Below are 27,665 nucleotides of genomic sequence, written 5' to 3' on the forward strand. Positions count from 1 at the left end.
TGTGTTCTATAGCCTACCCTATTCCTGAGTTTCTGGGCACTCAGTGATTGTTTGAATGTGGGTGAGCGTGTGTCTGTGTGTGTGTGTGTGTGTGTGTGTGTGTGTGTGTGTGTATGTGGGTGAGCGTGTGTGTGTGTGTGTGTGTGTGTGTGTGTGTGTGTGTGTGTGTGTGTGTGTGTGTGAGAAAGCACAAAGCCACACACCATGTACTTTCGTATCCTCTATCTCTCCCCTCAGACTGGACATTCATATGAACAGATATATTCCTAACCCTGCACCTTTCTAATCTCATTTAAAGGGAGTGTGTACACCCGTGTGGAGCCTTTGAGCTAAGGCAGGCTTAATTTTGAGATGTTGTTGGGAGGTAAATCACCTCCATCCATCCACCATGCATATGATATATGGTGAGATGAGATGTGTATCTGCATTGAGTATAGTTGTACTTGATTCATTCGCTGGGGGTGGTTACGAAACATTAGAGGTATGTAAAGTGCTACAATGCATTAAAATATGAGTACACCAGATGGAAGGGGTAGAGGAAATTCCACAGGATTTGTATCGGTACCACACAGGCCATAGATGGTTGTTTTCCATGGTCTAAGATGGTTGTTTTCCATGGTCTTAGATGGTTGTTTTCCATGGTCTTAGATGGTTGTTTTCCATGGTCTAAGATGGTTGTTTTCCATGGTCTTAGATGGTTGTTTTCCATGGTCTTAGATGGTTGTTTTCCATGGTATTAGATGTTTGTTTTCCATGGTCTTAGATGGTTGTTTTGCATGGTCTTAGATGGTTGTTTTCCATGGTCTTAGATGGTTGTTTTCCATGGTCTTAGATGGTTGTTTTCCATGGTCTTAAATGGTTGTTTTCCATGGTCTTAGATGGTTGTTTTCCATGGTCTTAGATGGTTGTTTTCCATGGTCTTAGATGGTTGTTTTCCATGGTCTTAGATGGTTGTTTTCCATGGTCTTAGATGGTTGTTTTCCATGGTCTTAGATGGTTGTTTTCCATGGTCTTAAATGGTTGTGTACATATATTTTCAGATCATTCAGAGAACTACTTATAAAAGTGATTCGACCATTATCATAGCCAATACACCTGTTTTGCATGTGCAACTTGTCCTCCACCAATGCAAAGTGACTTTGAACTTGTTTCTTAACTTTCTAACTTATTTTACTCCAGAAGTTCAACAGTTCTGATAATACCTGGCAGCAGCAGACAGACTGCTGTGGTTCCACACCGTCAGAGAGATGGAGGGCATGTCACAGTTGACTTGGACTGGTGTAAGGCGGAATCAGATGCAGGAGACAGGTGCTGGAGTTGAGTGTCCTTTTAATAATTTGACACACAAAAAACAAAACCCCGAGGCACAGGGCGCTACAGACAGACTGCCTGGGAAAAACACATTCCCGATATTGCGAACTATATATATTAGCGGCACAAAAAAGGCACGGGGCGCAACCCGGTAAATCCTCTCTTCCTTAAGCTGTCAGAAAACAAACCCGTAATAAAACACGGACCACCGTCCTGAGTGGACAATCAACAATCCCGCACAAAATCCCAACTGAAAACACACCTTAAATAAATCCCCACTAATGACAACACAAAACAGGTGCGGAACAGACAGACAAAACTAAACGACAGAAACAACGATCGGTGGCAGCTAATAGGCCGGCGACGACGACCGCCGAGCGCCGCCCGACCGAGGAGGGGCGCCACTTTTGTTAGATCCTGTGACAGTACCCCTCCCCTGGCGCACCGACGCCGGCCTCGGGGACGGCCCGGAGGGCGAGGCGCCGGCCGATCCGGTCGGCGATGGTGGAAGTCCAGCAGCATAGAGGGGTCCAGAACGTCCGCCGCCGGAACCCAGCACCTCTCATCCGGACCGTACCCCTCCCAGTCCACGAGGTACTGCAGGCCCCCTACCCGACGTCGGGAGTCCAGGATGGCTCGGACTGTGTACGCCGGGCTCCCCCCGATGTCCAGGGGGGGCGGGGGGGCCTCCAGCACCTCACTGTCCTGCAGCAGACCAGCTACCACCGGTCTGAGGAGAGACACATGAAACGAGGGGTTAATACGGTAATACGAAGGAAGTTGTAACCTGTAACACACCTCGTTTATCCTCCTCAGGACTTTAAACGGCACCACAAACCGCGGACCCAGCTTCCGGCAGGGCAGGCGGAGAGGCAGGTTCCGGGTCGAGAGCCAGATTCTATCCCCCGGGTTAAACACGGGGGCGTCACTGCGGTGGCGGTCAGCGCTCTCCTTGTGCCGTTCGCTCGCCCTCCTTAAACATTCCTGGACCGCGTTCCAGGTCTCCTGAGAGCGCTTGACCCATGCCTCCACCGCAGGAGCCTCCGTCTGGCTCTGTTGCCATGGCACCAGGACCGGCTGATACCCCAGCACCACCTGGAAGGGTGACAGATTAGTGGAGGAGTGGCGCTGAGAGTTCTGGGCCATCTCGGCCCATGGCACGAACTGCGCCCACTCCCCTGGCCGGTCCTGGAAATACGACCGCAGGAACCTGCCCACATCCTGGTTAATGCGCTCTACCTGCCCATTACTCTCGGGGTGGAACCCCGAGGTCAGGCTGATCGAGACCCCCAGCCTCTCCATAAACGATTTCCACACCCTGGACGTAAACTGGGGACCCCGATCAGATACGATGTCCTCGGGCACCACATAGTGCCGGAAGACGTGAGTGAACAGGGCCTCCGCGGCCTGCAGGGCCGTAGGAAGACCGGGCAAAGGGAGCAGACGGCAGGACTTAGAGAACCTGTCCACAACGACCAGGATCGCCGTGTTCCCATGAGACGGCGGGAGATCCGTAAGGAAATCCACCGAGAGGTGAGTCCAGGGCCGCTGTGGAACAGGGAGGGGCTGTAATTTCCCTCGAGGTAGGTGCCTAGGAGCCTTACACTGAGCGCATACTGAACAGGATGAGACATAACGCCGGACATTCTCAGCCAAGGTGGGCCACCAGTACCTCCCCTTCAGGCCCCGCACTGTCCGTTCCACCCCAGGATGACCCGAGGAGGGTAGAGTATGGGACCATCGGATCAGGCGATCGCGAACATCAAGCGGAACGTATTTCAGGCCCACGGGACACTGCGGCGGAGTAGGTTCTGACCGACCTGCCCGCTCGATGTCCGCATCCACCTCCCATACCACCGGTGCCACCAGACAGGAGGCGGGAAGTATGGGAGTAGGATCGATGGTCCGCTCCTCGGTGTCGTAGAGACGCGACAGTGCGTCAGCCTTCTGGTTCCGGGAACCTGGAATGTACGAGAGAGTGAAGTTAAACCTCGTAAAAAACATGGCCCACCTCGCCTGACGGGGATTAAGCCTCCTCGCTGCCCGAATATACTCCAGGTTACGGTGGTCGGTCCAGATGAGAAAAGGGTGACGTGCCCCCTCAAGCCAATGTCTCCACACCGTCAAAGCCCTGACCACGGCTAACAGCTCCCGGTCCCCCACATCATAATTGCGCTCCGCCGGGCTCAGCTTCTTAGAAAAGAACGCGCATGGGCGGAGCTTCGGAGGAACGCCCGAGCGCTGCGATAGCACAGCTCCTACCCCAGCCTCGGACGCGTCCACCTCCACTATGAATGGCAAAGAGGGGTCCGGATGCGCCAGGACAGGTGCATTGGTAAACAGAACCTTCAGACGATGGAAGGCTCTGTCCGCCTCTGCTGACCATCGTAGCCGCACCGGCCCCCCCTTCATCAGTGAGGTAATGGGAGCTGCCACCTGGCCAAAACCCCGGATAAACCTCCGATAATAATTAGCGAACCCCAAGAACCGCTGCACCTCCTTCACAGTGGCTGGGGTTGGCCAATTACGCACAGCCGTCACGCGGTCACACTCCACCTCCACCCCCGAGGTGGAAATGCGATATCCTAGAAATGAGACGGCTCTTTTGAAGAACTCACATTTCTCAGCCTTGACGTATAGGTTATGCTCCAGCAGCCGCCCAAGCACTTTACGCACCAGGGACACATGCTCGGCGCGTGTGGCGGAGCAGATCAGGATGTCATCCATGTACACCACCACACCCTGCCCGAGCATGTCCCTAAGGACCTCGTCCACAAAGGATTGGAAGACGGCGGGAGCATTCTTTAACCCATACGGCATGACGAGGTACTCATAATGGCCAGATGTGGTACTAAATGCGGTTTTCCACTCGTCTCCATCTCGGATACGCACCAAGTTATACGCACTCCTGAGATCCAATTTCGTGAAGAAGCGCGCCCCGTGAAATGACTCCACTGCCGTAGCAATGAGAGGTAGCGGGTAACTGAAACCCACTGTGATAGCATTTAGACCTCTATAGTCAATACACGGGCGCAGACCTCCCTCCTTCTTCTTCACGAAAAAGAAGCTCGAGGAGACGGGGGATTTAGAGGGCCGAATGTATCCCTGTCTCAAGGACTCAGTGACGTATGTATCCATAGCCACTGTCTCCTCCTGACACAGAGGATACACGTGACTCCTAGGAAGAACCGCGTCAGCCTGGAGGTTTATCGCACAATCCCCTCGTCGATGGGGTGGTAATAGAGTCGCCTTCGTCTTACTGAAAGCGATAGCCAAATCGGCATACTCTGAGGGAATGTGCACGGTGGAGACTTGGTCTGGACTCTCCACCGTAGTCGCACCGATGGAAACTCCTATGCACCTACCTGAGCACTCCCCCGACCACCCCGTTAGAGCCCTCTGCCCCCACGAAATCTGGGGGTTGTGTGTGGCTAGCCAGGGGATTCCCAGTACCACTGGGAACGCTGGGGAGTCAATGATGAACAGGCTGATACGCTCCACATGACCCCCCCACGTCTGCATAACCAGTGGCACTGTGATCTCCCCTACTTGGCCTGACCCTAGCAGTCGACTATCTAGGGCGTGCACGGGGAAGGGGTGGTCCAGCTGAACCAGGGGAATCCCTAACCTCTTCGCTAACCCATGGTCCATAAAACTCCCAGCTGCACCTGAATCGACTAGCGCCTTATACTGGAAGTGAGGGGAAAAATTAGGAAAACAAACGGAGGTGTACAAGTGGTCGACAGGGGGCTCTGGGTGTGGCTGGTGCGGACTCACCTGGGGGGCCGAAGCAGTGCTCTGCCTGCCCTCCGAACTCCCGGAGGGACCTCTCCAGCACCGGTCCACAGTGTGTCCTCTGTGTCCACATCGGGTGCAGGAGAGACCCCTCCCTCCGGTCCTCCTCGGTGCAGCCCCCCCTATCTCCATGGGCTGTGGAGCGGGAGGACTGGTAGGCGGAACGAACAGGCCCCCGACTGGAACGTCCCCGGGCAGCCAGCAGGTTGTCCAATCTAATGGACAAATCCACCAGTTGGTCCAGAGTGGAGGTGTTGTCCCTACATGCCAGCTCCCGGCGGACGTCCTCGCGAAGGCTGCACCTATAGTGGTCTATCAGGGCCCGCTCGTTCCACCCCGATCCAGCGGCGAGAGTCCGGAATTCCAATGCGAAATCCTGAGCGGTCCTCGTCTCCTGTCTCAAATGGAATAGTAGCTCACCCGCCGCCCTGCCCTCCGGGGGATGATCGAAAACCGCCCGGAAGCGGCGGGTGAACTCCGGGTAGTCACCCCGGGCCGAGTCTGGACCATCCCAGACCGCATTGGCCCATTCCAGGGCTCGACCCGTGAGACACGAGACGAGGACGCTCACCCTCTCTTCGTCGGAGGGAGGGGGCGGACGGTCGCCAGGTACAGTTCCAGTTGGAGCAAGAACCCCTTGCACCCAGCGGCCGTCCCATCGAACTCTCTGGGCGGTGAAATCCGGATCCCGCCGGTACCCGCTTCACTGGGTGTGGGTAGGGGCGCAGGGTGAGGGACCGGAGCTGGTCTGGCTGGGGAGGCACCTCTCTCCCAGCTCTCCAACCGGGCCAACACCTGATCCATGGCCGAGCCTAGGCGGTGGAGGAGGCCGGCATGTTGGGAGACCTGCTCAGCCATGGATGGCGCTTCTGCTCCTGCTGACTCCATAGGTTGACGGTGCGGGATTCTGTCACAGTTGACTTGGACTGGTGTAAGGCGGAATCAGATGCAGGAGACAGGTGCTGGAGTTGAGTGTCCTTTTAATAATTTGACACACAAAAAACAAAACCCCGAGGCACAGGGCGCTACAGACAGACTGCCTGGGAAAAACACATTCCCGATATTGCGAACTATATATATTAGCGGCACAAAAAAGGCACGGGGCGCAACCCGATAAATCCTCTCTTCCTTAAACTGTCAGAAAACAAACCCGTAATAAAACACGGACCACCGTCCTGAGTGGACAATCAACAATCCCGCACAAAATCCCAACTGAAAACACACCTTAAATAAATCCCCACTAATGACAACACAAAACAGGTGCGGAACAGACAGACAAAACTAAACGACAGAAACAACGATCGGTGGCAGCTAATAGGCCGGCGACGACGACCGCCGAGCGCCGCCCGACCGAGGAGGGGCGCCACTTTCGTTGGATCCTGTGACAGGGCAAGGTGTTTACTGCTACACCACAGCCCTTAGATAGCAACCAGCCTCCGGCCACAACACAAACACACAGACACACACACACACACAAACACACGCACGCACCCATACATGCAAGCGCACACACACATACACACACAGCATCCCCATCTCTCTTTGATGTGTTCCCCACACTCCAAACACATTCCAAACACATTTGAACCCAGGAGACATTTATGGGGATGTTCAGGATGGTATTTGCAGTGAGAATGAAGTTTGTTGCTTATAACACATCTACGCAAGCACTGCAAGCAACTGAAACTTCAGATGTTTTCTGCTACTTTTCATAATGATTTTAAGATGTTGTGCTTGATCTTCCTTAGCAGAGAAATTGACGCACTAGTTCTGAATTAGCACAAACTATTCCTTAATTAATCAGTACCTGAGTATCTATGTCATACATGATAGTGCCTAACTGCCTTACCTACCTGTACTGAACGCATGCATTAGCCCACTGAACTGAAGCCTAGGCATTTGCTCAGACAGATCTCAGGGGAGAATCTCAACTGCGTATCCTTGATTCCTCTCTTGATTCCCATTGGATAAGAGGGGAGGGACCTCTGACCTCATCCAATGGATTTTGAGGAGGCGAGGAGAGAGGAAGCAAGGAATCAAGAAAATGCAATTGAGGTTCTGATAAGATTACTCATCACACTAGTTTTTCCAGTAGTTTTTCCCGAAGGTTTTCCAGTATTTTTCCAGACTTAATATCACATCCAGATGCTGTAGGAGACATGAGAGAGATGAGAGATTCATGGAGGTTAGGCCCTTTGAAGCTCTTTTCTTCTGCTCCTGTTTGGTTCCCTCTCTCCTCCAGGGTAATCAGTTTCTCCCAGGCCTCTGGACCAGGGACTACTCTCCCTGGCCTCAGCACTGATACCAGATGGCCCTAAGCCTGGTGTGGAGATGAAAACACACACATACACTCGCACGCACACTTGAACACATGCACACACACAGAAGCGTATATACACACCCACACACATGAATAAAAGGAGATTGGGGAGAGAGTGGGAGTCGACAGTGTTTGTGTGTGTGTGAAGGGGGAGGCTTTGTAGGGCAATGGAAGGGGGATGAATATGAGGAATGGAGGGCTAGAAAGTGGAAGATCTCACTTGAATTGTGCTTTTGGGGGGAGTCAGCAGGAGAGGGGTGGGTAAAGTGTGTGTGTGTGTGTGTGTGTGTGGGGGGGGGGGGGGGGGGGGGGTGTGTGTGTGTGTGTGTGTGTGTCAATGTGGTGATAGAAGGAGGGGTGAGTGGATGATCTGACTTGAATTGTACGTATGAATCTTTCATCCTGTTCTCTACACTCGTCTGATGCTCTCTGAGCTCTGGTGGGGGAGAGGAGCATCTCACAGTCTGTTTTTAGTTTCTAGGACAGAGCAGGCGAGAACATACACAAACACACAAAAAGATACACACACACTTACGTACACACACATACACAAACACACCGCCCGGACCCCCAAGGGCCTGGATTTACTGTAAAGCATTTAATAAATGAATTGATGAGAAGCAGCTAATGATTGCAGTGGTGTGATGAGGGGCATATTATCCTGTTTACTGCATACAGTATGTTTATCATCGAGTATCCTGTTTACTGCATACAGTATGTTTATCATAGAGTATCCTGTTTACTGCATACAGTATGTTTATCATAGAGTATTCTGTTTACTGCATAAAGTATGTTTATCATAGAGTATTCTGTTTACTGCATACAGTATGTTTATCATAGAGTATCCTGTTTACTGCATACAGTATGTTTATCATAGAGTATCCTGTTTACTGCATACAGTATGTTTATCGTAGAGTATCCTGTTTACTGCATACAGTATGTTTATCATAGAGTATCCTGTTTACTGCATACAGTATGTTTATCATAGAGTGTCCTGTTTACTGCACACAGTATGTTTATCATAGAGTATCCTGTTTACTGCATACAGTATGTTTATCATAGAGTATCCTGTTTACTGCATACAGTATGTTTATCATAGAGTATCCTGTTTACTGCATACAGTATGTTTATCATAGAGTGTCCTGTTTACTGCACACAGTATGTTTATCATAGAGAGAGAAAGGGATGCAGTGAAAGAGAGAAAATCAGGGACAGAACAATATTACTACTCATAACAATAGAGACAGATGGAGAAAGAGACAGACAGAGAGAGAGAAAGAGAGGGAGACAGAGAGAGAAGGAGAAAGAAGGAGAGAGAGGGAGGGAGCGAGCGAGAAAGGGAGGGAGAGAGAGAGAAAGAGACAGAGAGAGAGAGAAAGAGAAGGAGAGGGAGGCAGAGAGAGAGGGATAGAGAAAGAGACAAAGAGAGAAAGAGAGGGAGAGAGAGAGAAAGAGACAGAGAGAGAGAAAGAGAAGGAGAGGGAGGCAGAGAGAGAGGGATAGAGAAAGAGACAAAGAGAGAAAGAGAGGGAGAGAGAGAGAAAGAGACAGAGAGAGAGAAAGAGAAGGAGAGGGAGGCAGAGAGAGAGGGATAGAGAAAGAGACAAAGAGAGAAAGAGAGGGAGAAAGGGAGGGAGAGAGGGGGACAGAGAGAGAGAAAGAAAGAGAAGGAAAGGGAGATAGATGGAGAGAGAGGGAGGGAGAGAGAGAGAAAAAGACAGAGGGGGGATAGAGACTGAGTGAGGGAGAGAGAGAGAAAAAGAGAGAGGGGGGATAGAGACTGAGTGAGGGAGAGAGAGAGAAAAAGAGAGAGGGGGGGATAGAGAAAGAGAGAGAAAGAGGGGGAGAGATCGATGGAGAGAGAAAAAGAGAGAGAGAGGAGGATGGAGAGAGGGAGAGACAGAGGAGGTAGGGAGAGAGAGAAAAAGACAGAGAGAGAGAGGGAGGGAGAGAGAGAGAGAAAAAGACACATTTTATTTGTTCAACCTTTATTTAACTAGGCAAGTCAGTTAAGAACAAATTCGTATTTACAATGACGGCCTACACCGGCTAAACCTGGACGACGCTGGGTCAATTGTGCACCGCCGTATGGGACTCCCAATCACGGCCGGTTGTGATACCGCCTGGATTCAAACCAGAGGGTCTGTAGTGACGCCTCTAGCACGGACATGCAGTGCCTTAGACCGCTGCGCCACTCGGGAGCCCAAGTGAGAGACTTGCCTCCAGTAGCTCTCTACTCTGGTCTGATCACAAAGACCCTCAGTGTGATTTACATTACTGATGCAAAACACTACACTGGGTGTGTGTGTTAGCTTCACAGTTCACACTCCTGATGCAACACACTGCCACAACCAGTGTGTATGTCAATGCTTCTCTCTATAGAGTCTGGTTTATGAATTCAGTGAAATCAGCATGGGTGCTGATAGCAGCATAGGAGTGAGATGACGGAAGATGTCACACTAGTGTGTGTGTGTGTGTGTGTGTGTGTGTGTGTGTGTGTGTGTGTGTGTGTGTGTGTGTGTGTGTGTGTGTGTGTGTGTGTGTGTGTGCGTGCGTGTGTGTGTGTGCGTGTGAGCTTGTTCCCACTTCAAACTTTAATGTGCCAGCCCATCACTTTCTGTGGGTCTGATAACACGGATCCCTGAAGTCATCAGAAAAACACAAAGCACAGCGTCGCAGCATGCTTCCTCTTTCATGTCCCCCTATTCCAACCACCATCTCCTACCACGCACACACACACGGACGCACGCACCAACTCCCACCGCCCCCCTTCGCCAGAGACAAATACCCTTCGACCCCCAACACACCAAATATACACACATGTCTGCCACCCCCGCACATGACAAAGGCTATAAGCTGAAATGTTGGGTGTATCCACTGAATAAATATGAAAGTAAATGAATGTATGTGTGCCAAGTCCTCTGCATTGTCTGTGTGTGTGTGTGTGTGTGTGTGTGTGTGTGTGTGTGTGTGTGTGTGTGTGTGTGTGTGTGTGTGTGTGTGTGTGTGTGTGTGTGTGTGTGTGTGTGTATAGCAAGGCAGGCTGTGGTAGGCAGGCAGGCAGCCCTCTAGCCTATAACCCTGTGACAGTATAAAGCTTTACAGAGAGCAGTCTTGCACTATTGCTGCTGCGATAGTGCAAACAAATACACTGGGTCCCTGAACCCTTCAGTTTCCCATTCTCCCTTCCTTCCTCCCCTCTCTCCTTCTCTTCTTTCCCACTGCATGTCTCCTTTCCTTCCCTCCGCTCATTTAGTTTCTCTCCTCTCCTTCCTTCTCACATCTCCTTTCCTTCCCTCCGCCCACTTAGTTTCTCTCCTCTCCTAATTCTCCTAGTCTACTTTCCTTCCCTCCTCTCATCTAGATTCTCTCCTCTCCTTCCTTCTCCTAGTCTCCTTTCCTTCCCTCCTCTCAACTAGTTTCTCTCCTCTCCTTCTTCTCCTAATCTCCTTTCCTTCCCTATGCTCATCTAGTTTATTTTCTCTCCTTCCTTCTTCTAGTCTCCTTTCCTTCCCCCTCTCATCTAGTTTCTCACCTCTCCTTCCTTCTCCTAGTCTCCTTTCATTCTCTCCTTTTTTCCTGTCCTCTGCTTCTTATAATATACAGCACAGACTACAGTATGTATGGCTGGGACTCTAAACATACTGTCCTTCCTGTTGTCCCTCCAGAGGACAGGAAGCTGTTTGTGGGGATGCTGAATAAGCAGCAGACTGAGGAGGACGTGTATCGCCTCTTTGAGCCCTACGGTGCCATCGAGGAGTGCACCGTGCTAAGAGGTCCTGACGGAAACAGCAAAGGTATAGGAACCGTTCTTTCTTATACTCTTTCTATTATTTCATCAGTTGTAGTGGATACTGTAGTTTCCTTGGCATTAGCTAGGGTTGTTGGGTTGAATACTCTAGTTTCCATGGCATTAGCTAGGGTTGTTGGGTTGAATACTCTAGTTTCCTTGGCATTAGCTAGGGTTGTTGGGTTGAATACTCTAGTTTCCTTGGCATTAGCTAGGGTTGTTGGGTTGAATACTCTAGTTTCCTTGGCATTAGCTAGGGTTGTTGGGTTGAATACTCTAGTTTCCTTGGCATTAGCTAGGGTTGTTGGGTTGAATACTCTAGTTTCCTTGGCATTAGCTAGGGTTGTTGGGTTGAATACTCTAGTTTCCTTGGCATTAGCTAGGGTTGTTGGGTTGAATACTCTAGTTTTCTTGGCATTAGCTAGGGTTGTTGGGTTGAATACTCTAGTTTCCTTGGCATTAGCTAGGGTTGTTGGGTTGAATACTCTAGTTTCCTTGGCATTAGCTAGGGTTGTTGGGTTGAAAACTCTAGTTTCCATGGCATTAGCTAGGGTTGTTGGGTTGAATACTCTAGTTTCCTTGGCATTAGCTAGGGTTGTTGGCTTGAAAGCAATTGGATAAGCAAAAAATACTAAATGCTTTCTCTTCATCCAACTGGTCTCGTTCTAACAACATGTTGTAGTCAGTCTAACATTACTGACCCAATCTTATTGGTAGCTCAATCAACTCAACAGCCTTGGTTTCTCAAATGACTGCCTCGCCTGGTTCACCAACTACTTCTCAGACAGAGTTCATTGTGTCAAATCGGAGGGCCTGTTGTCCGGACCTCTGGCAGTCTCTATGGGGGTGCCACAGGGTTCAATTCTCTGGCCGACTCTTTTCTCTGTATATATCAACGATGTCGCTCTTGCTGAGAAACTAAATGAGTGGAGGGAAGGAAAGGAGACTAGGAGAAGGAGAAGAGAGAAACTAGATATAAAAAAATATAAAAAATCCCTAGAATCATCTTCTGTTGTGTTCCAGGACAGGTAAGTTTTACGTATTCAATTTTCTGTATTCTCATATCTATCGCTCTCATGTCACAATGACATTTTTCTTCCTACACACACACACACACACACACACACACACACACACACACACACACACACACACACACACACACACACTCACAAACATTTTCTCAGTGTCTCAAACTTGCATCTCCCATGTCAGAGCAATGTTACGCCTGTGTGATAGTTGACACATCGGCTTGACACTGCAGTACAGAACTCATTTCACACTGTACGGCAGTGAGGGAAGACAATAACTGACAGGCAACGCATGAGAGCACACACACACACATCCATAAACACACACATTGGTCACAATCTCAAAATAATCCTCTAGTCAGGTCTGTGTGGAGACACTTGCTCAAAGACGCAGAAAATGTGGTCAACTGAAAGTCAAAAGGTAAGTGTGTGAATACTACATTAGAGTTTGGAGAGGAAAGCGAGACAGATATACAGACTCCAATTCAATTCAATTCAAGGGGCTTTATTGGCATGGGAAACAAATGTTAACATTGCCGAAGCAAGTGAAGTAGATAATATACAAAGTGAAAGAAACAATAAAAATGAACAGTGAACATTACGATCACAGAAGTTCCAAAAGATTCAAGAGATTACGAATGTCATATTATGTATATATATACTGCTCAAAACAATAAAGGGAACACATCCTAGATCTGAATGAAAGAAATAATCTTATTAAATAGTTTTTTCTTTACATAGTTGAATGTGCTGACAACAAAATCACACAAAAATAATCAATGGAAATCCAATTTATCAACCCATGGAGGTCTGGATTTGGAGTCACACTCAAAATTAAAGTGGAAAACCACACTACAGGCTGAACCAACTTTGATGTAATGTCCTTAAAACAAGTCAAAATGAGGCTCAGTAGTGTGTGTGGCCTCCACCTGCCTGTATGACCTCCCTACAACGCCTGGGCATGCTCCTGATGAGGTGGAGGATGGTCTCCTGAGGGATCTCCTCCCAGACCTGGACCAAAGCATCCGCCAACTCCTGGACAATCTGTGGTGCAACGTGGCGTTGGTGGATGGAGCGAGACATGATGTCCCAGATGTGCTCAATTGGATTCAGGTCTGGGGAACGGGCGGGCCAGTCCATAGCATCAATGCCTTCCTCTTGCAGGAACTGCTGACACACTCCAGCCACATGAGGTCTAGCATTGTCTTGCATTAGGAGGATCCCAGGGCCAACCGCACCAGCATATGTTCTCACAAGGGGTCTGAGGATCTCATCTCGGTACCTAATGGCAGTCAGGCTACCTCTGGCGAGCACATGGAGGGCTGTGCGGCCCCCCAAAGAAATGCCACCCCACACCATGACTGACCTACCGCCAAACCGGTCATGCTGGAGGATGTTGCAGGCAGCAGAACGTTCTCCACAGCGTCTCCAGACTCTGTCACGTCTGTCACGTGCTCAGTGTGAACCTGCTTTCATCTGTGAAGAGCACAGGACGCCAGTGGCGAATTTGCCAATCTTGGTGTTCTCTGGCAAATGCCAAACGTCCTGCACGGTGTTGGGCTGTAAGCACAACCCCCACCTGTGGACGGCGGGCCCTCATACCACCCTCATGGAGTCTGTTTCTGACCGTTTGAGCAGACACATTCACATTTGTGGCCTGCTGGAGGTCATTTTGCAGGGCTCTGGCAGTGCTTCTCCTGCTCCTCTTTGCACAAAGGCGAAGGTAGCGGTCCTGCTGCTGGGTTGTTGCCCTCCTACGGCCTCCTCCACGTCTCCTGATGTACTGGTCTGTCTCCTGGTAGCGCCTCCATGCTCTGGACACTATGCTGACAGACACAGCAAACCTTCTTGCCACAGCTCGTATTGATGTGCCATCATGGATGAGCTGCACTACCTGAGCCACTTGTGTGGGTTGTAGACTCCGTCTCATGCTACCACTAGAGTGAAAGCACCGCCAGCATTCAAAAGTGACCAAAACATCAGCCAGGAAGCATAGGAACTGAGAGGTGGTTTGTGGTCCTCACCTGCAGAACCACTCCTTTATTGGGGGTGTCTTGCTAATTGCCTATAATTTCCACCTGTTGTCTATTCCATTTGCACAACAGCATGTGAAATGTATTGTCAATCAGTGTTGCTTCCTAAGTGGACAGTTTGATTTCACAGAAGTGTGATTGACTTGGAGTTACATTGTGTTGTTTAAGTGTTCCCTTTATTTTTTTGAGCAGTGTATATATACAGTGTTGTAATGATGTACAAATGCTTAAAGTACAAAAGGGATGGTTACAATGGTTTTTGTTCTTCACTGGTTGACCTTTTCTTGTGGCAACAGGTTACAAATCTCGATGCTGGGATGGCACACTGTGGTATTTCACCCAGTAGATATGGGAGTTTATCAAAATTGGGTTTGTTTTTGAATATCTTTGTGGATCTGTATAATCTGAGGGAAATATGTGTCTCTAATATGGTAATATATTGGGTAGGAGGTTAGGAAGTGCAGCTCAGTTTCCACCTCATTTTGTGGGCAGTGTGCACATAGCCTGTCTTCTCTTGAGAGCCAGGTCTGCCTACGGCGGTCTTTCTCAATAGCAAGTCTATGCTCACTGAGTCTGTACATAGTCAAAGCTTCCCTTAAGTTTGGGTCAGTCACAGTGGTCAGGTATTCTGCCACTGTCTACTCTCTGTTTAGGGCAAAATAGCATTCTAGTTTGCTCTGTTTTTTTGTTAATTCTTTCCAATGTGTCAAGTAATTATCTTTTAGTTTTCTCATGATTTGGTTGGGTCTAATTGTGTTGCTGTCCTGAAGCTCTGTGGGTTCTGTTTGTGTTTGTGAACAGAGCCCCAGGACCAGCTTGCTTAGGGGACTCTTGGTGAGCGAACCCCAGACCTCACAAACATATAGGCCAATGGGTTGTATAACTGATTCAAGTATTTTTAGACAGATCCTAATTGGTAAGTTGAATTTTATGTTCCTTTTGATGGCATGGAATGCCCTTCTTGCCTTGTCTCTCAGATCGTTCACAGCTTTGTGGAAGATACCTGTGGCGCTAATGTTTAGGCCTAAAGTGGGTATAGTTTTTTGTGTGGTCTAGGGCAACAGTGTCTAGACGGAATTTGTATTTGTGGTCCTGGTGACTGGACCTTTTTTGGAACACCATTTTTTTGGTCTTACTGAGATTTACTGTCAGGGCCCAGGTCTGGCAGAATCTGTGAAGAAGATCTAGGTGCTGCTGTAGGCCCTCCTTGGTTGGTGACAGAAACACCAGATCATCAACAAACAGTAGACATTTGACTTCAGATTCTAGTAGGGTGAGGCCGGGTGCTGCAGACTTTTCTAGTGCCCTCGCCAATTTGTTGATATATATGTTGAAGAGGGTGGGGCTTAAGCTGCATCCCTGTCTCACCCCACGGCCCTGTGGGAAGAAATGTGTGTGTTTTTCTTCCTATTATAACTGCACACTTGTTGTTTGTGTACATGTATTTTATGTACACAAACAATTTGTATAGCAGACCCTCATGCCAAATTGAGTCGAAGGCTTTTTTGAAATCAATGGTTTTTTTGTTTGTCAATTAGGGTGTGCAGGGTGAATACGTGGTCTGTTGTACGATAATTTGGTAAAAAGCCAATTTGACATTTGCTCAGTACATTGTTTTGACTGAGGAAATGTATGAGTCTGCTGTTAATGATAATGCAGAGGATTTTCCAAAGGTTGCTGTTGATGCATATCCCATGGTAGTTATTGGGGTCAATTTTGTCTCCACTTATGTGGATTGGGGTGATCCGTCCTTGGTTCCAAATATTGGGGAAGATGCCAGAGCTAAGGATGATGTTAACCTCTCTAGGGGGGCAACATCCAGTGAAATTGCAGAGTGCCAAATTCAAAAACAGAAATACTCATTATAAAATGAATGAAACAGCCAAGTGTTACACATCAGTTCAAAGATGAACTTCTTGTTAATCCAACCGCGGTGTCAGATTTCAAAAATACTTTATGGCAAAAGCAATCCATGCGATTATCTGAGAACAGCGCCCAGCAGACAAATCATTACAAACAGTAACCAGCCAAGTAGACGAGTAACAAAAGTCCGAAATAGCGATAAAATGAATCACTTACCTTTGATGATCTTCATATGGTTACACTCACAAAACTCCCAGTTACCCAATAAATGTTCGTTTTGTCGATCAAGTCCCTCTTTATATCCAAAAACCTCCATTTTGTTAGCGCGTTTTGTTCAGTAATCCATTGGAACAAAGCGCGGTCACAAAAGACAGACGAAAAATCTAAAAAGTACCATAAAGGTTCGTAGAAACATGTCAAATGATGTTTATAATCAATCCTCAAGTTGTTTTTGTCATAAATAATTGATCATATTTCAACCGGACAATCTCTTCGTCAATAGAAAAGGAGAAACAAGAAAGGTGTGCTCCCGGTCATGCGCTGGCTTCATGTCTGGAAATTTCCACTGTCCACTCATTGAAAGTACTGTTTCTCCCTCATTTTTCAGAGTAAAAGCCTGAAACAATGCCTAACGACTGGCCACATGTTGTGGAAGGCATAGAGATCGTGAACTGCGTCATGTTTTTGTATGGTGGATAGGCTTTCAATGGAAAAACAGGCATTTCAAAATAAAGGCACTTCTTGGATGGATTTTCCTCAGGTTTTCGCCTGCCATATCAGTTCTCTTATACTCACAGACATTATTTTAACAGTTTTTGAAACTTTAGAGTGTTTTCTATCCAAATCTACCAATTATATGCATATCCTAGCTTCTGGACCTGAGTAGCAGGCAGTTTACTTTGGGGCACGCTTTTCATCCAAAATTCCGAATGCTGCCTCCTACCCTAGTGAGGTTAAAGATTTTTATTATAGCCAATTGGAATTTGTCGTCTGTATATTTGATCATTTCATTGAGGATGCCATCAACACCACAGGCCTTTTTAGGTTGGAGGGTTTTAATTTTGTCCTGCAGTTCATTCAAGGTAATTTGAGAATCCAGTGGGTTCTGGTAGTCTTTAATAGTTGATTCTATTATTTGTATTTTGTTTTTACTGTTTGTTCTTTGTTAAAGAGCCAAGAAGATTGTAGAAGTGGTTAATCCATACATCTCTATTTTGGATAGATACTTTTTTTGTGTTGTTGTTTGTTTAGTTTTTTCCAATTTTCTGAGAAGTGGTTAGTCTATGGATTCTTCAATTACATTGAGCTGAATTCTGACGTGCATTTTCTTCTTTTTACTTAGTGTATTTCTGTATTGTTTTAGTGATTCACCATAGTGAAGGCGTAAACTCAGGTTTTCCGAGTCTCTATGTTTTTGTTTGGACAGGTTTCTCAATTTCTTTCTTAGATTTTTGCATTCTTCATCAAACCATTTGTCATTGATTGTTCATTGTCTTTGGTTTTCTATTTTAGATTTGATTGGGAAGCTGAGAGGTCAAATATACTGTTAAGATTTCTACTGCCAAGTTTACACCTTCACTATTACAGTGGAACGTTTTATCCAGGAAGTTGTCTAAAAGGGATTTATTTTGTTGTTGCCTAATTGTTTTTTGGTAGGTTTTCAAACTACATTTCTTCTATCTTTAGCATTTCTTAATATTACTGAGTTCCTTCGGCTTTGATGCCTCATGATTGAGTATTGCTCTGTTCAAGTAGTGTGATTTTGCTGTGATCTGATAGGGCTGTCAGTGGACTGACTGTGAACACTCTGAGAGACTCTGGGTTGAGGTCAGTGATAAAGTAATCTACAGTACTACTGCCAAGATATGAGCTATAAGTGTTTCAACCATAGTAGTCTCCTCGAAGCCTACCATTGACTATGTACATACCCAGCGTGCGACAGAGCTGCAGGAGTTGTGACCTATTTTTGTTGATTTTGTTGTCATAGTTGTGCCTAGGGGGGCATATGGGGGAGGGAATGCTGTCACCTCCAGGCAGGTGTTTGTCCCCTTGTGTGCTGAGGGTGTCAGGTTCTTGTCCGGTTCTGGCATTTAGGTCACCACAGACTATTACATGTCCCTGGGCCTGGAAATGATTGATTTCCCCCTCTAGGATGGAGAAGCTGTCTTCAATAAAGTATGGGGATTCCAGTGGGGGGATATAGGTCACACACAGGAGGACATTTTTCTCTGTTAAGGTCATTTCCTTTTGAATTTCTAGCTAAATGTAAAATGTTCCTGTTTTGATTATTTTAATGGAGTGAGTTAGGTCTGCTCTATACCAAATTAGCATACCCCCTGAGTCGCTTCCCTGTTTCACACCTGGTAGTTTAGTGGATGGGACTACCAGCTCTCTGTAACCTAGAGGGCAACCAGTGGGTCCGCCTCCTCTATACCAGGTTTCTTGTAGGATGACAATGTCTGCATTTCCGATTTCTTTGATGAAGTCCAGGTTCCTGCTCTTTAGGCCAAAGGCAGGCCTTGGATATTCCAGGATGAGATAGTGAAGGCTTTGTGTTCCATAAAGTGTCCAATGTTGTTGGTCGTGTGGTTTGGCCTCAGACTAGTAAGTGTGAGCAGAGCCTGCTGAGCATCTGGTACATGCCATTGGCTTGGGCTAGTGTAAGAGTGGGAGTTGGGCCTGTTTGCCTTCTCACGGCCTGGGCGTATGTATTACTTCCATGTTGAGGCCCTCTTTGCGGGGTTGGGGTGCATGGGGTGGGGAGAGGGGTCATAGGTCTGATCTGAGGGGGCCTAAATTGTGTGTGGACATGGTTGACTTTGGGGGGGTGTTGATTGTTTGGGGTGGGGGTGGGGGTGTGTATGTGGCCGGTGGTGTTATGGTCTGGATGTAGGTCCTCTCGGCGTGGGTCCTCTATGTGTAGGTCGGGAGGGGGGAGGGGGAGGGGGGGGGGTCCCGCAGGTCTGGGAGAGTGTCTCGCTGGTCTGGACGGGGTATCTATTGATCTGTTGCTCCTGTGTGAAGTGTTGGGGCTGCGTTTAAGAGCGATGTCATTTCGAGTCTGGGCGAAGGTGGGCACTGCTGCCTTGTATAGGTGGACCTAGTCATAGAGGCTGATTAAGTCCAGGGTGGAGTGGTGGGCCAGGAAAACAATTGGTTTTGAGGCACAGTCACAGGAAATACTTGCGTTTACCCGCTGTATGGTAGCAGGGTGTAAGTCTTTTCGTGGTAGCAGGGTGGAGATAACCACTTGTGCGTTGGGGAAAGTAGAAGAAGCTTTTTCAATCCCTCCCTTCAGTGCTGTGGCAACCCTTTCCTGCTGTGTTCTAAGGTCTTTTGTGCCTGTGTGTATTATTATGTGGCTGGGTGAACCTAGTTGGTCCTCAGATAGAAGGTCTAGGGCGCGCTGGGTGTTTTGGACACCAGAGTATAGACACACTGTGTGTGGGAAAATATTTTTCTTTCTTGTATATATTTCCCATTTGAGTCCATAAATAGTACAATCTGTGTCTTGTGTATGTCCTCAGTCGGCATGGGGGGGTTGTCAGGAGGGCTATTAGGGTGGCTGGCAAGGGGGGTGCTCAGAGGGGGTGAGATCCCCTGGGCTTGGGGTTCTTCATTTGTCTGTTCTGCTGTGATGTTAACACTATGGTCAGGGTCTGGGGTGGACTGTCCTGCTGTGATGTCGACGCTATGGTCAGGGTCTGGGGTGGACTGTCCTGCTGTGATGTTAACACTATGGTCAGGGTCTGGGGTGGACTGTTCTGCTGTGATGTTAACACTGTGGTCAGGGTCTGGGGTAGACTGTCCTGCTGTGATGTTAACACTATGGTCAGTGTCTGGGGTGGACTGTTCTGCTGTGATGTTAACACTATGGTCAGGGTCTGGGGTGGACTGTTCTGCTGTGATATTAACACAATGGTCAGGGTCTGGGATGGACTGTTCTGCTGTAGTGTCAAGACTTTTGTCTGGAGCTGAGGTGGGCTGTTCTGCTGGCATCTCTGCGGAGGTGACCACCTCTCTAGTGGGTTGGTCTCTATCACACGCCATCCCCCTCAACCTCTCCTCCAGCAGTCTGATCCTCTCCCTCTATCCCCCTCAACCTCTCCTCCAGCAGTCTGATCCTCTCCCTCCATCCCCCTCAACCTCTCCTCCAGCAGTCTGATCCTCTCCCTCCATCCCCCTCATCCTCTCCTCCAGCAGTCTGATCCTCTCCCTCCATCCCCCTCACCCTCTCCTCCAGCAGTCTGAGCCTCTCCCTCCATCCCCCTCATCCTCTCCTCCAGCAGTCTGATCCTCTCCCTCCATCCCCCTCACCCTCTCCTCCAGCAGTCTGAGCCTCTCCCTCTATCCCCCTCAACCTCTCCTCCAGCAGTCTGATCCTCTCCTCCATCCCCCTCATCATCTCCTCCAGCAGTCTGATCCTCTCCCTCCATCCCCCTCAACCTCTCCTCCAGCAGTCTGATCCTCTCCCTCCATTCCCCTCAACCTCTCCTCCAGCAGTCTGATCCTCTCCCTCCATCCCCCTCATCCTCTCCTCCAGCAGTCTGATCCTCTCCCTCCATCCCCCTCAACCTCTTCTCCAGCAGTCTGATCCTCTCCCTTCACCCCCCCCTCATCCTCTCCTCCAGCAGTCTGATCTTCTCCCTCCATCCCCCCAACCTCTCCTCCAGCAGTCTGAACCTCTCCCCCCATCCCCCTCAACCTCTCCTCCAGCAGTCTGATCCTCTCCCTTCATCCCCCTCATCCTCTCCTCCAGCAGTCTGATCCTCTCCCTCCATCCCCCTCACCTTTTCCTCCAGCAGTCTGATCCTCTCCCTCCATCCCCCTCATCCTCTCTTCCAGCAGTCTGATCCTCTCCCTCCATCCCCCTCACCTTTTCCTCCAGCAGTCTGATCCTCTCCCTCCATCCCCCTCATCCTCTCCTCCAGCAGTCTGATCCTCTCCCTCCATCCCCCTCATCCTCTCCTCCAGCAGTCTGATCCTCTCCCTCCATCCCCCTCATCCTCTCCTCCAGCAGTCTGATCCTCTCCCTCCATCCCCCTCATCCTCTCCTCCAGCAGTCTGATCCTCTCCCTCCATCCCCCTCACCCTCTCCTCCAGCAGTCTGATCCTCTCCCTCCATCCCCCTCAACCTCTCCTCCAGCAGTCTGATCCTCTCCCCCATCCCCCTCATCATCTCCTCCAGCAGTCTGATCCTCTCCCTCCATCCCCCTCAACCTCTCCTCCAGCAGTCTGATCCTCTCCCTCCATCCCCCTCATCCTCTCCTCCAGCAGTCTGATCCTCTCCCTCCATCCCCCTCATCCTCTCCTCCAGCAGTCTGATCCTCTCCCTCCATCCCCCTCATCCTCTCCTCCAGCAGTCTGATCCTCTCCTCTAGTGCTCTGTTCTTCTCCTGCTCCTGCTTTTTATATTGTTGAAGTTGTCTCACCACAGTCCTGAGTGCAGATATGTCTCTCTCCACCTCCAGCTCTCCGGGTCTGGTTAAGGGGGTGTTGTTGTGCTGGACTGTTGTCTGGGTCTGTGCTGACTGGAGTGTAATCACCTGCTGTGCCCGCTCCACCTGCCTTACCTCCAGCTGGGTAAATTTGTCCTTCATTTCAATGAGGGGGTAGTCCTCTGTGCTGGGAGGTTGACTTTCCGCTTGGGGGGTTATATATATAAGGTCTAGTCTGACCCGCTCGGGGTGGGGGTATCTTTCTCAAGGGAGAGCTTCTCCTGCTGGGCTAATTCTTTGATTAGGTGAAAGTCCAGCTGAAACTGTTTGGGGTTGCCCTGTACCATTACTGTTCCAGACTTATAGAGATTCATATTAGCTGACTCAGAGTCCTCATTGTCTAGTATCCTGAGTCTCTTAACAGAGAGGTAGTGCGCTAATATTGCACTGTGCCATGCCAGGGGATGGTCTGGTTAATATAGCACTGTGCCATGCCAGGGGATGGTTTGTGTGGAAGATGAGGTTGCTGATGTTCCCATTTTTATAATAGTCAGCAAAAAATGTCTCTTGATTTTCCATAAGAAGCTTAATTTTGTTATGTTTTCTTGTCTTATCATTCTTTACATACACAGGGTTCTGTATTTAATTACCTCTGAACAGCAGGAGGCAGCTTCTAAGGCCTCTCCATTTGGTTGGAGTAGACTGTTCCACTCTCCTGCCATTGTTGGGTTTAAGGGCTTTGACACCTTTATTTTGACACGTCAGTGCTAGTTAAAGTTGTATCAAGCTTAGCAGCCTTCATTTAGCATTCAGTCCTTATAAAGTAATGTCATGTATTTTTCTTCTTGGCATTTGGAAATAAAATATGGCTTCAGACTAAACATTACTCACTCAGTTCCAGGTTGGATGGTGTTTTCAGGTTTCTGTTGTTTTCCAGAGCATTTGCTGTATAGTGTTGGAATAATAATCTTTGGTAGTTGTAAGTGTCAAATGTCTAGGTGATGCAGGTAAGGCGGAGTCAGGCGCTGGACACAGAGATTAATAATAACCGTAACTTTACTCAAAAACAATATTCCACGAAGGAGACAAATAATCCAGTTCACATAAACGAGACAACTTGACATGAACAAACACGCACAAAACCAAGGGGGAAACCAGAGGGTTAAATAGGGAACAATAATTATGGAATGGAAACCAGGTGTGTACAATGAAGACAAAACAAATGGAAAATTAAACGTGGATCGGTGGCGACTAGAAAATCGATGACTTCGACCACCGAACGCCGCCCGAACAAGGAGAGGGACCAACTTCGGCAGAAGTCGTGACAGTAAGCCTTCCAGGTGATTCTGTAATTCCGTCCAAAATCAGGTTGTGGGTTTTGAGGTTTGATTTGGAGTGAAGGTTATGTTGTAGAGGGTAGCATCCTGTATACAGTTGAAGTCAGAAGTTTATATACACTTAGGTTGGAGTCATTACAACTTGTTTTTCAACCACTCCACAAATTACTTGCTAACAGACTATAGCATGACACAAGTAATTTTTCCAACAATTGTTTACAGACAGATTATTTCACTTAAAATTCACTGTATCACAATTCCAGTGGGTCAGAAGTTTACATACACTAAGTTGACTGTGCCTTTAAACAGCTTGGAAAATTCCAGAAAATGATGTCATGGCTTTAAAAGTTTCTGATGGGCTAATTGACATCATTTGAGTCAATTGGAGGTGTACCTGTAGATGTATTTCAAGGCCTACCTTCAAACTCAGTGTGTCTTTGCTTGACATCATGGGAAAATCAAAAGAAATCAGCCAAGACCTCAGAAAAAAAATTACAGACTTCCACAAGTCTGGTTCATCCTTGGGAGCAATTTCCAAACACCTGAAGGTACCACGTTCATCTGTACAATAGTACACAAGTATAAACACCATGGGACCACGCAGCCGTCATACCGCTCAGGAAGGAGACGCGTTCTGTCTCCTAGAGATGAACGTACTTTGGTGTGAAAAGTGCAAATCAATCCCAGAACAACAGCAAAGGACATTGTGAAGATGCTGGAGGAAACATGTACAAAAGTATCTATATCCACAGTCAAACGAGTCCTATATCGACATAACCTGAAAGGCCACTCAGCAAGGAAGAAGCCACTGTTTCAAAACCACAATTGAAAAGCCAGACTACGGTTTGCAACTACACATGGGGACAAAGATCATACTTTTTGAAGAAATGTCCTCTGGACTGATGAAACAAAAATAGAACTGTTACCATCCCAACCGTGAAGCACAGGGGTGGCAGCATAATGTTGTGGGGGTGCTTTGCTGCAGGAGGGACTGGTGCACTTCACAAAATAGATGGCATCATAAGGGAGGAAAATTATGTGGATATATTGAAGCAACATCTCAAGACATCAGTCAGGAAGTTAAAGCTTGGTCGCAAATGGGTCTTCCAAATCAAATCAAATCAAATCAAATTTATTTATATAGCCCTTCGTACATCAGCTGAAATCTCAAAGTGCTGTACAGAAACCCAGCCTAAAACCCCAAACAGCAAGCAATGCATGTGAAAGAAGCACGGTGGCTGGGAAAAACTCCCTAGGAAAAACTCCTGAGAAAGGCCAAAAACCTAGGAAGAAACCTAGAGAGGAACCAGGCTATGAGGGGTGGCCAGTCCTCTTCTGGCTGTGCCGGGTGGATATTATAACAGAACATGGTCAAGATGTTAAAATGTTCGTAAATGACCAGCATGGTCAAATAATAATAATCATAGTAATTGTCGAGGGTGCAACAAGCACGTCCGGTGAACAGGTCAGGGTTCCGTAGCCGCAGGCAGAACAGTTGAAACTGGAGCAGCAGCATGGCCAGGTGGACTGGGGACAGCAAGGAGTCATCATGCCAGGTAGTCCTAGGGCTCAGGTCCTCCGAGAGAAAGAGAGAAAGAAAGAGAGAATTAGAGAGAGCATATTTACATTCACACAGGACACTGGATAAGACAAGAGAATACTCCAGATGTAACAGACTGACCCTAGCCCCCCGACACATAAACTACTGCAGCATAAATACTGGAGGCTGAGACAGGAGGGATCAGAAGACACTGTGGCCCCATCCGATGATACCCCCGGACAGGGCCAAACAGGCAGGATATAACCCCACCCACTTTGCCAAAGCACAGCCCCCACACCACTAGAGGGATATCTACAACCACCAACTTACCGTCCGAAGACAAGGCCGAGTATAGCCCACAAAGATGTCTGCCACGGCACAACCCAAGGGGGGGGCGCCAACCCAGACAGGAAGACCACGTCAGTGGCTCAACCTACTCAAGTGACGCACCCCTCCCATGGACGGCATGGAAGAACACCAGTAAGTCAGTGACTCAGCCCCTGTAAAAGGGTTAGAGGCAGAGAATCCCAGTGGGAAGAGGGGAACCGACAAGGCAGAGACAGCAAGGGCGGTTCGTTGCTCCAGCCTTTCCGTTCACCTTCACACTCCTGGGCCAGACTATACTTAATCATAGGACCTACTGAAGAGATAAGTCTTCAGTAAAGACTTAAAGGTTGAGACTGAGTCTGCGTCTCTCACATGGGTAGGCAGACCATTCCATAAAAATGGAGCTCTATAGGAGAAAGCCCTAACTCCAGCCGTTTGCTTAGAAATTCTAGGGACAATTAGGAGGCCTGCGTCTTGTGACCGTAGCGTACGTGTAGGTATGTACGGCAGGACCAAATCGGAAAGATAGGTAGGAGCAAGCCCATGTAATGCTTTGTAGGTTAGCAGTAAAACCTTGAAATCAGCCCTTGCCTTAACAGGAAGCCAGTGTAGGGAAGCTAGCACTGGAGTAATATGATCAAATTTTTTGGTTCTAGTCAGGATTCTAGCAGCCGTATTTAGCACTAACTGAAGTTTGTTTAGTGCTTTATCCGGGTAGCCGGAAAGTAGAGCATTGCAGTAGTCGAGCCTAGAAGTAACAAAAGCATGGATTAATTTTTCTGCGTCATTTTTGGACAGAAAGTTTCTGATTTTTGCAATGTTACGTAGATGGAAAAAAGCTGTCCTTGAAGCAGTCTTGATATGTTCTTCAAAAGAGAGATCAGGGTCCAGAGTAACGCCGAGGTCCTTCACAGTTTTATTTGAGACGACTGTACAACCATCCAGATTAATTGTCAGATTCAACAGAAGATCTCTTTGTTTCTTGGGACCTAGGACAAGCATCTCTGTTTTGTCCGAGTTTAAAAGTAGAAAATTTGCAGCCATCCACTTCCTTATGTCTGAAACACAGGCTTCTAGCGAGGGCAATTTTGGGGCTTCACCATGTTTCATTGAAATGTACAGCTGTGTGTCGTCCGCATAGCAGTGAAATTTAACATTATGTTTTCGAATGACATCCCCAAGAGGTACAATATATAGTGAAAACAATAGTGGTCCTAGAACGGAACCTTGAGGAACACCGAAATTTACAATTGATTTGTCAGAGGACGAACCATTCACAGAGACAAACTGATATCTTTCCGACAGATAAGATCTAAACCAGGCCAGAACTTGTCCATGTAGACCAATTTGGGTTTCCAATCTCTCCAAAAGAATGTGGTGATCGATGGTATCAAAAGCGGCACTAAGATCTAGGAGCACGAGGACAGATGCAGAGCCTCGGTCTGACGTCATTAAAAGGTCATTTACCACCTTCACAAGTGCAGTCTCAGTGCTATGATGGGGTCTAAAACCAGACTGAAGCGTTTCGTATACATTGTTTGTCTTCAGGAAGGCAGTGAGTTGCTGCGCAACAACTTTTTCTAAAATTTTTGAGAGGAATGGAAGATTCGATATAGGCCGATAGTTTTTTATAATTTCTGGGTCAAGATTCGGCTTTTTCAAGAGAGGCTTTATTACTGCCATTTTTAGTGAGCTTGGTACACATCCGGTGGATAGAGAGCCGTTTATTATGTTCAACATAGGAGGGCCAAGCACAGGAAGCAGCTCTTTCAGTAGTTTAGTTGGAATAGGGTCCAGTATGCAGCTTGAGGGTTTGGAGGCCATGATTATTTTCATCATTGTGTCAAGAGATATAGTACTAAAACACTTTAGTATCTCCCTTGAGCCAGGGTCCTGGCAGAGTTGTGCAGACTCTGGACAATGAAGCCCTGGAGGAATACCCAGATTTAAAGATGAGTCCGTAATTTGCTTTCTAATGATCATGATCTTTTCCTCAAAAAAGTTCATAAATTTATTACTGCTGAAGTGAAAGCCATCCTCCATTTGCGAATGCTGCTTTTTAGTTAGCTTTGCGACAGTGTCAAAAAGAAATTTCGGATTGTTCTTATTTTCCTCAATTAAGTTGGAAAAATAGGATGATCGTGCAGCAGTGAGGGCTCTTCGATACTGCACGGTACTGTCTTTCCAAGCTAGTCGGAAGACTTCCAGTTTAGTGTGGCGCCATTTCCGTTCCAATTTTCTGGAAGCTTGCTTCAGAGCTCGTGTATTTTCTGTATACCAGGGAGCTAGTTTCTTATGACAGATGTTTTTAATTTTTAGGGGTGCAACTGCATCTAGGGTATTGCGCAAGGTTGAATTGAGTTCCTCGGTTAGGTGGTTAACTGATTCTTGTCCTCTGACGTCCTTGGGTAGGCAGAGGGAGTCTGGAAGGGCATCAAGGAATCTTTGGGTTGTCTGAGAATTTATAGCACGACTTTTAATCTTCCTTGGTTGGGGTCTGAGCAGATTATTTGTTGCAATTGTAAACGCAATAAAATGGTGGTCCGATAATCCAGGATTATGAGGAAAAACATTAAGATCCACAACATTTATTCCATGGGACAAAACTAGGTCCAGAGTATGACTGTGGCAGTGAGTAGGTCCAGAGACATGTTGGACAAAACCCACTGAGTCGATGATGGCTCCGAAAGCCTTTTGGAGTGGGTCTGTGGACTTTTCCATGTGAATGTTAAAGTCACCAAAAATTAGAATATTATCTGCTATGACTACAAGATCCGATAGGAATTCAGGGAACTCAGTAAGGAACACTGCATATGGCCCAGGAGGCCTGTAAACAGTAGCTATAAAAAGTGATTGAGTAGGCTGCATAGATTTCATGAC

The 27,665-nt window shown here is 47.7% G+C and overlaps 1 protein-coding gene across 1 annotated transcript in view; it reads left to right on the top strand.

Annotated features, from left to right (window-relative positions):
* Positions 1-27,665, top strand: part of celf5b (cugbp, Elav-like family member 5b) — a 74,540-nt gene that overhangs the window by 32,264 nt on the left and 14,611 nt on the right. The window contains exon 2 of the mRNA XM_029703874.1: positions 11,095-11,223. Within this exon, the coding sequence (XP_029559734.1) occupies positions 11,095-11,223 (129 nt within the window). The remainder of the gene's footprint in view (positions 1-11,094; positions 11,224-27,665) is intronic.

Source organism: Salmo trutta, chromosome 21 (assembly GCF_901001165.1).
Source record: "Salmo trutta chromosome 21, fSalTru1.1, whole genome shotgun sequence".
NCBI classification, from domain to species: Eukaryota; Metazoa; Chordata; class Actinopteri; order Salmoniformes; family Salmonidae; genus Salmo; species Salmo trutta.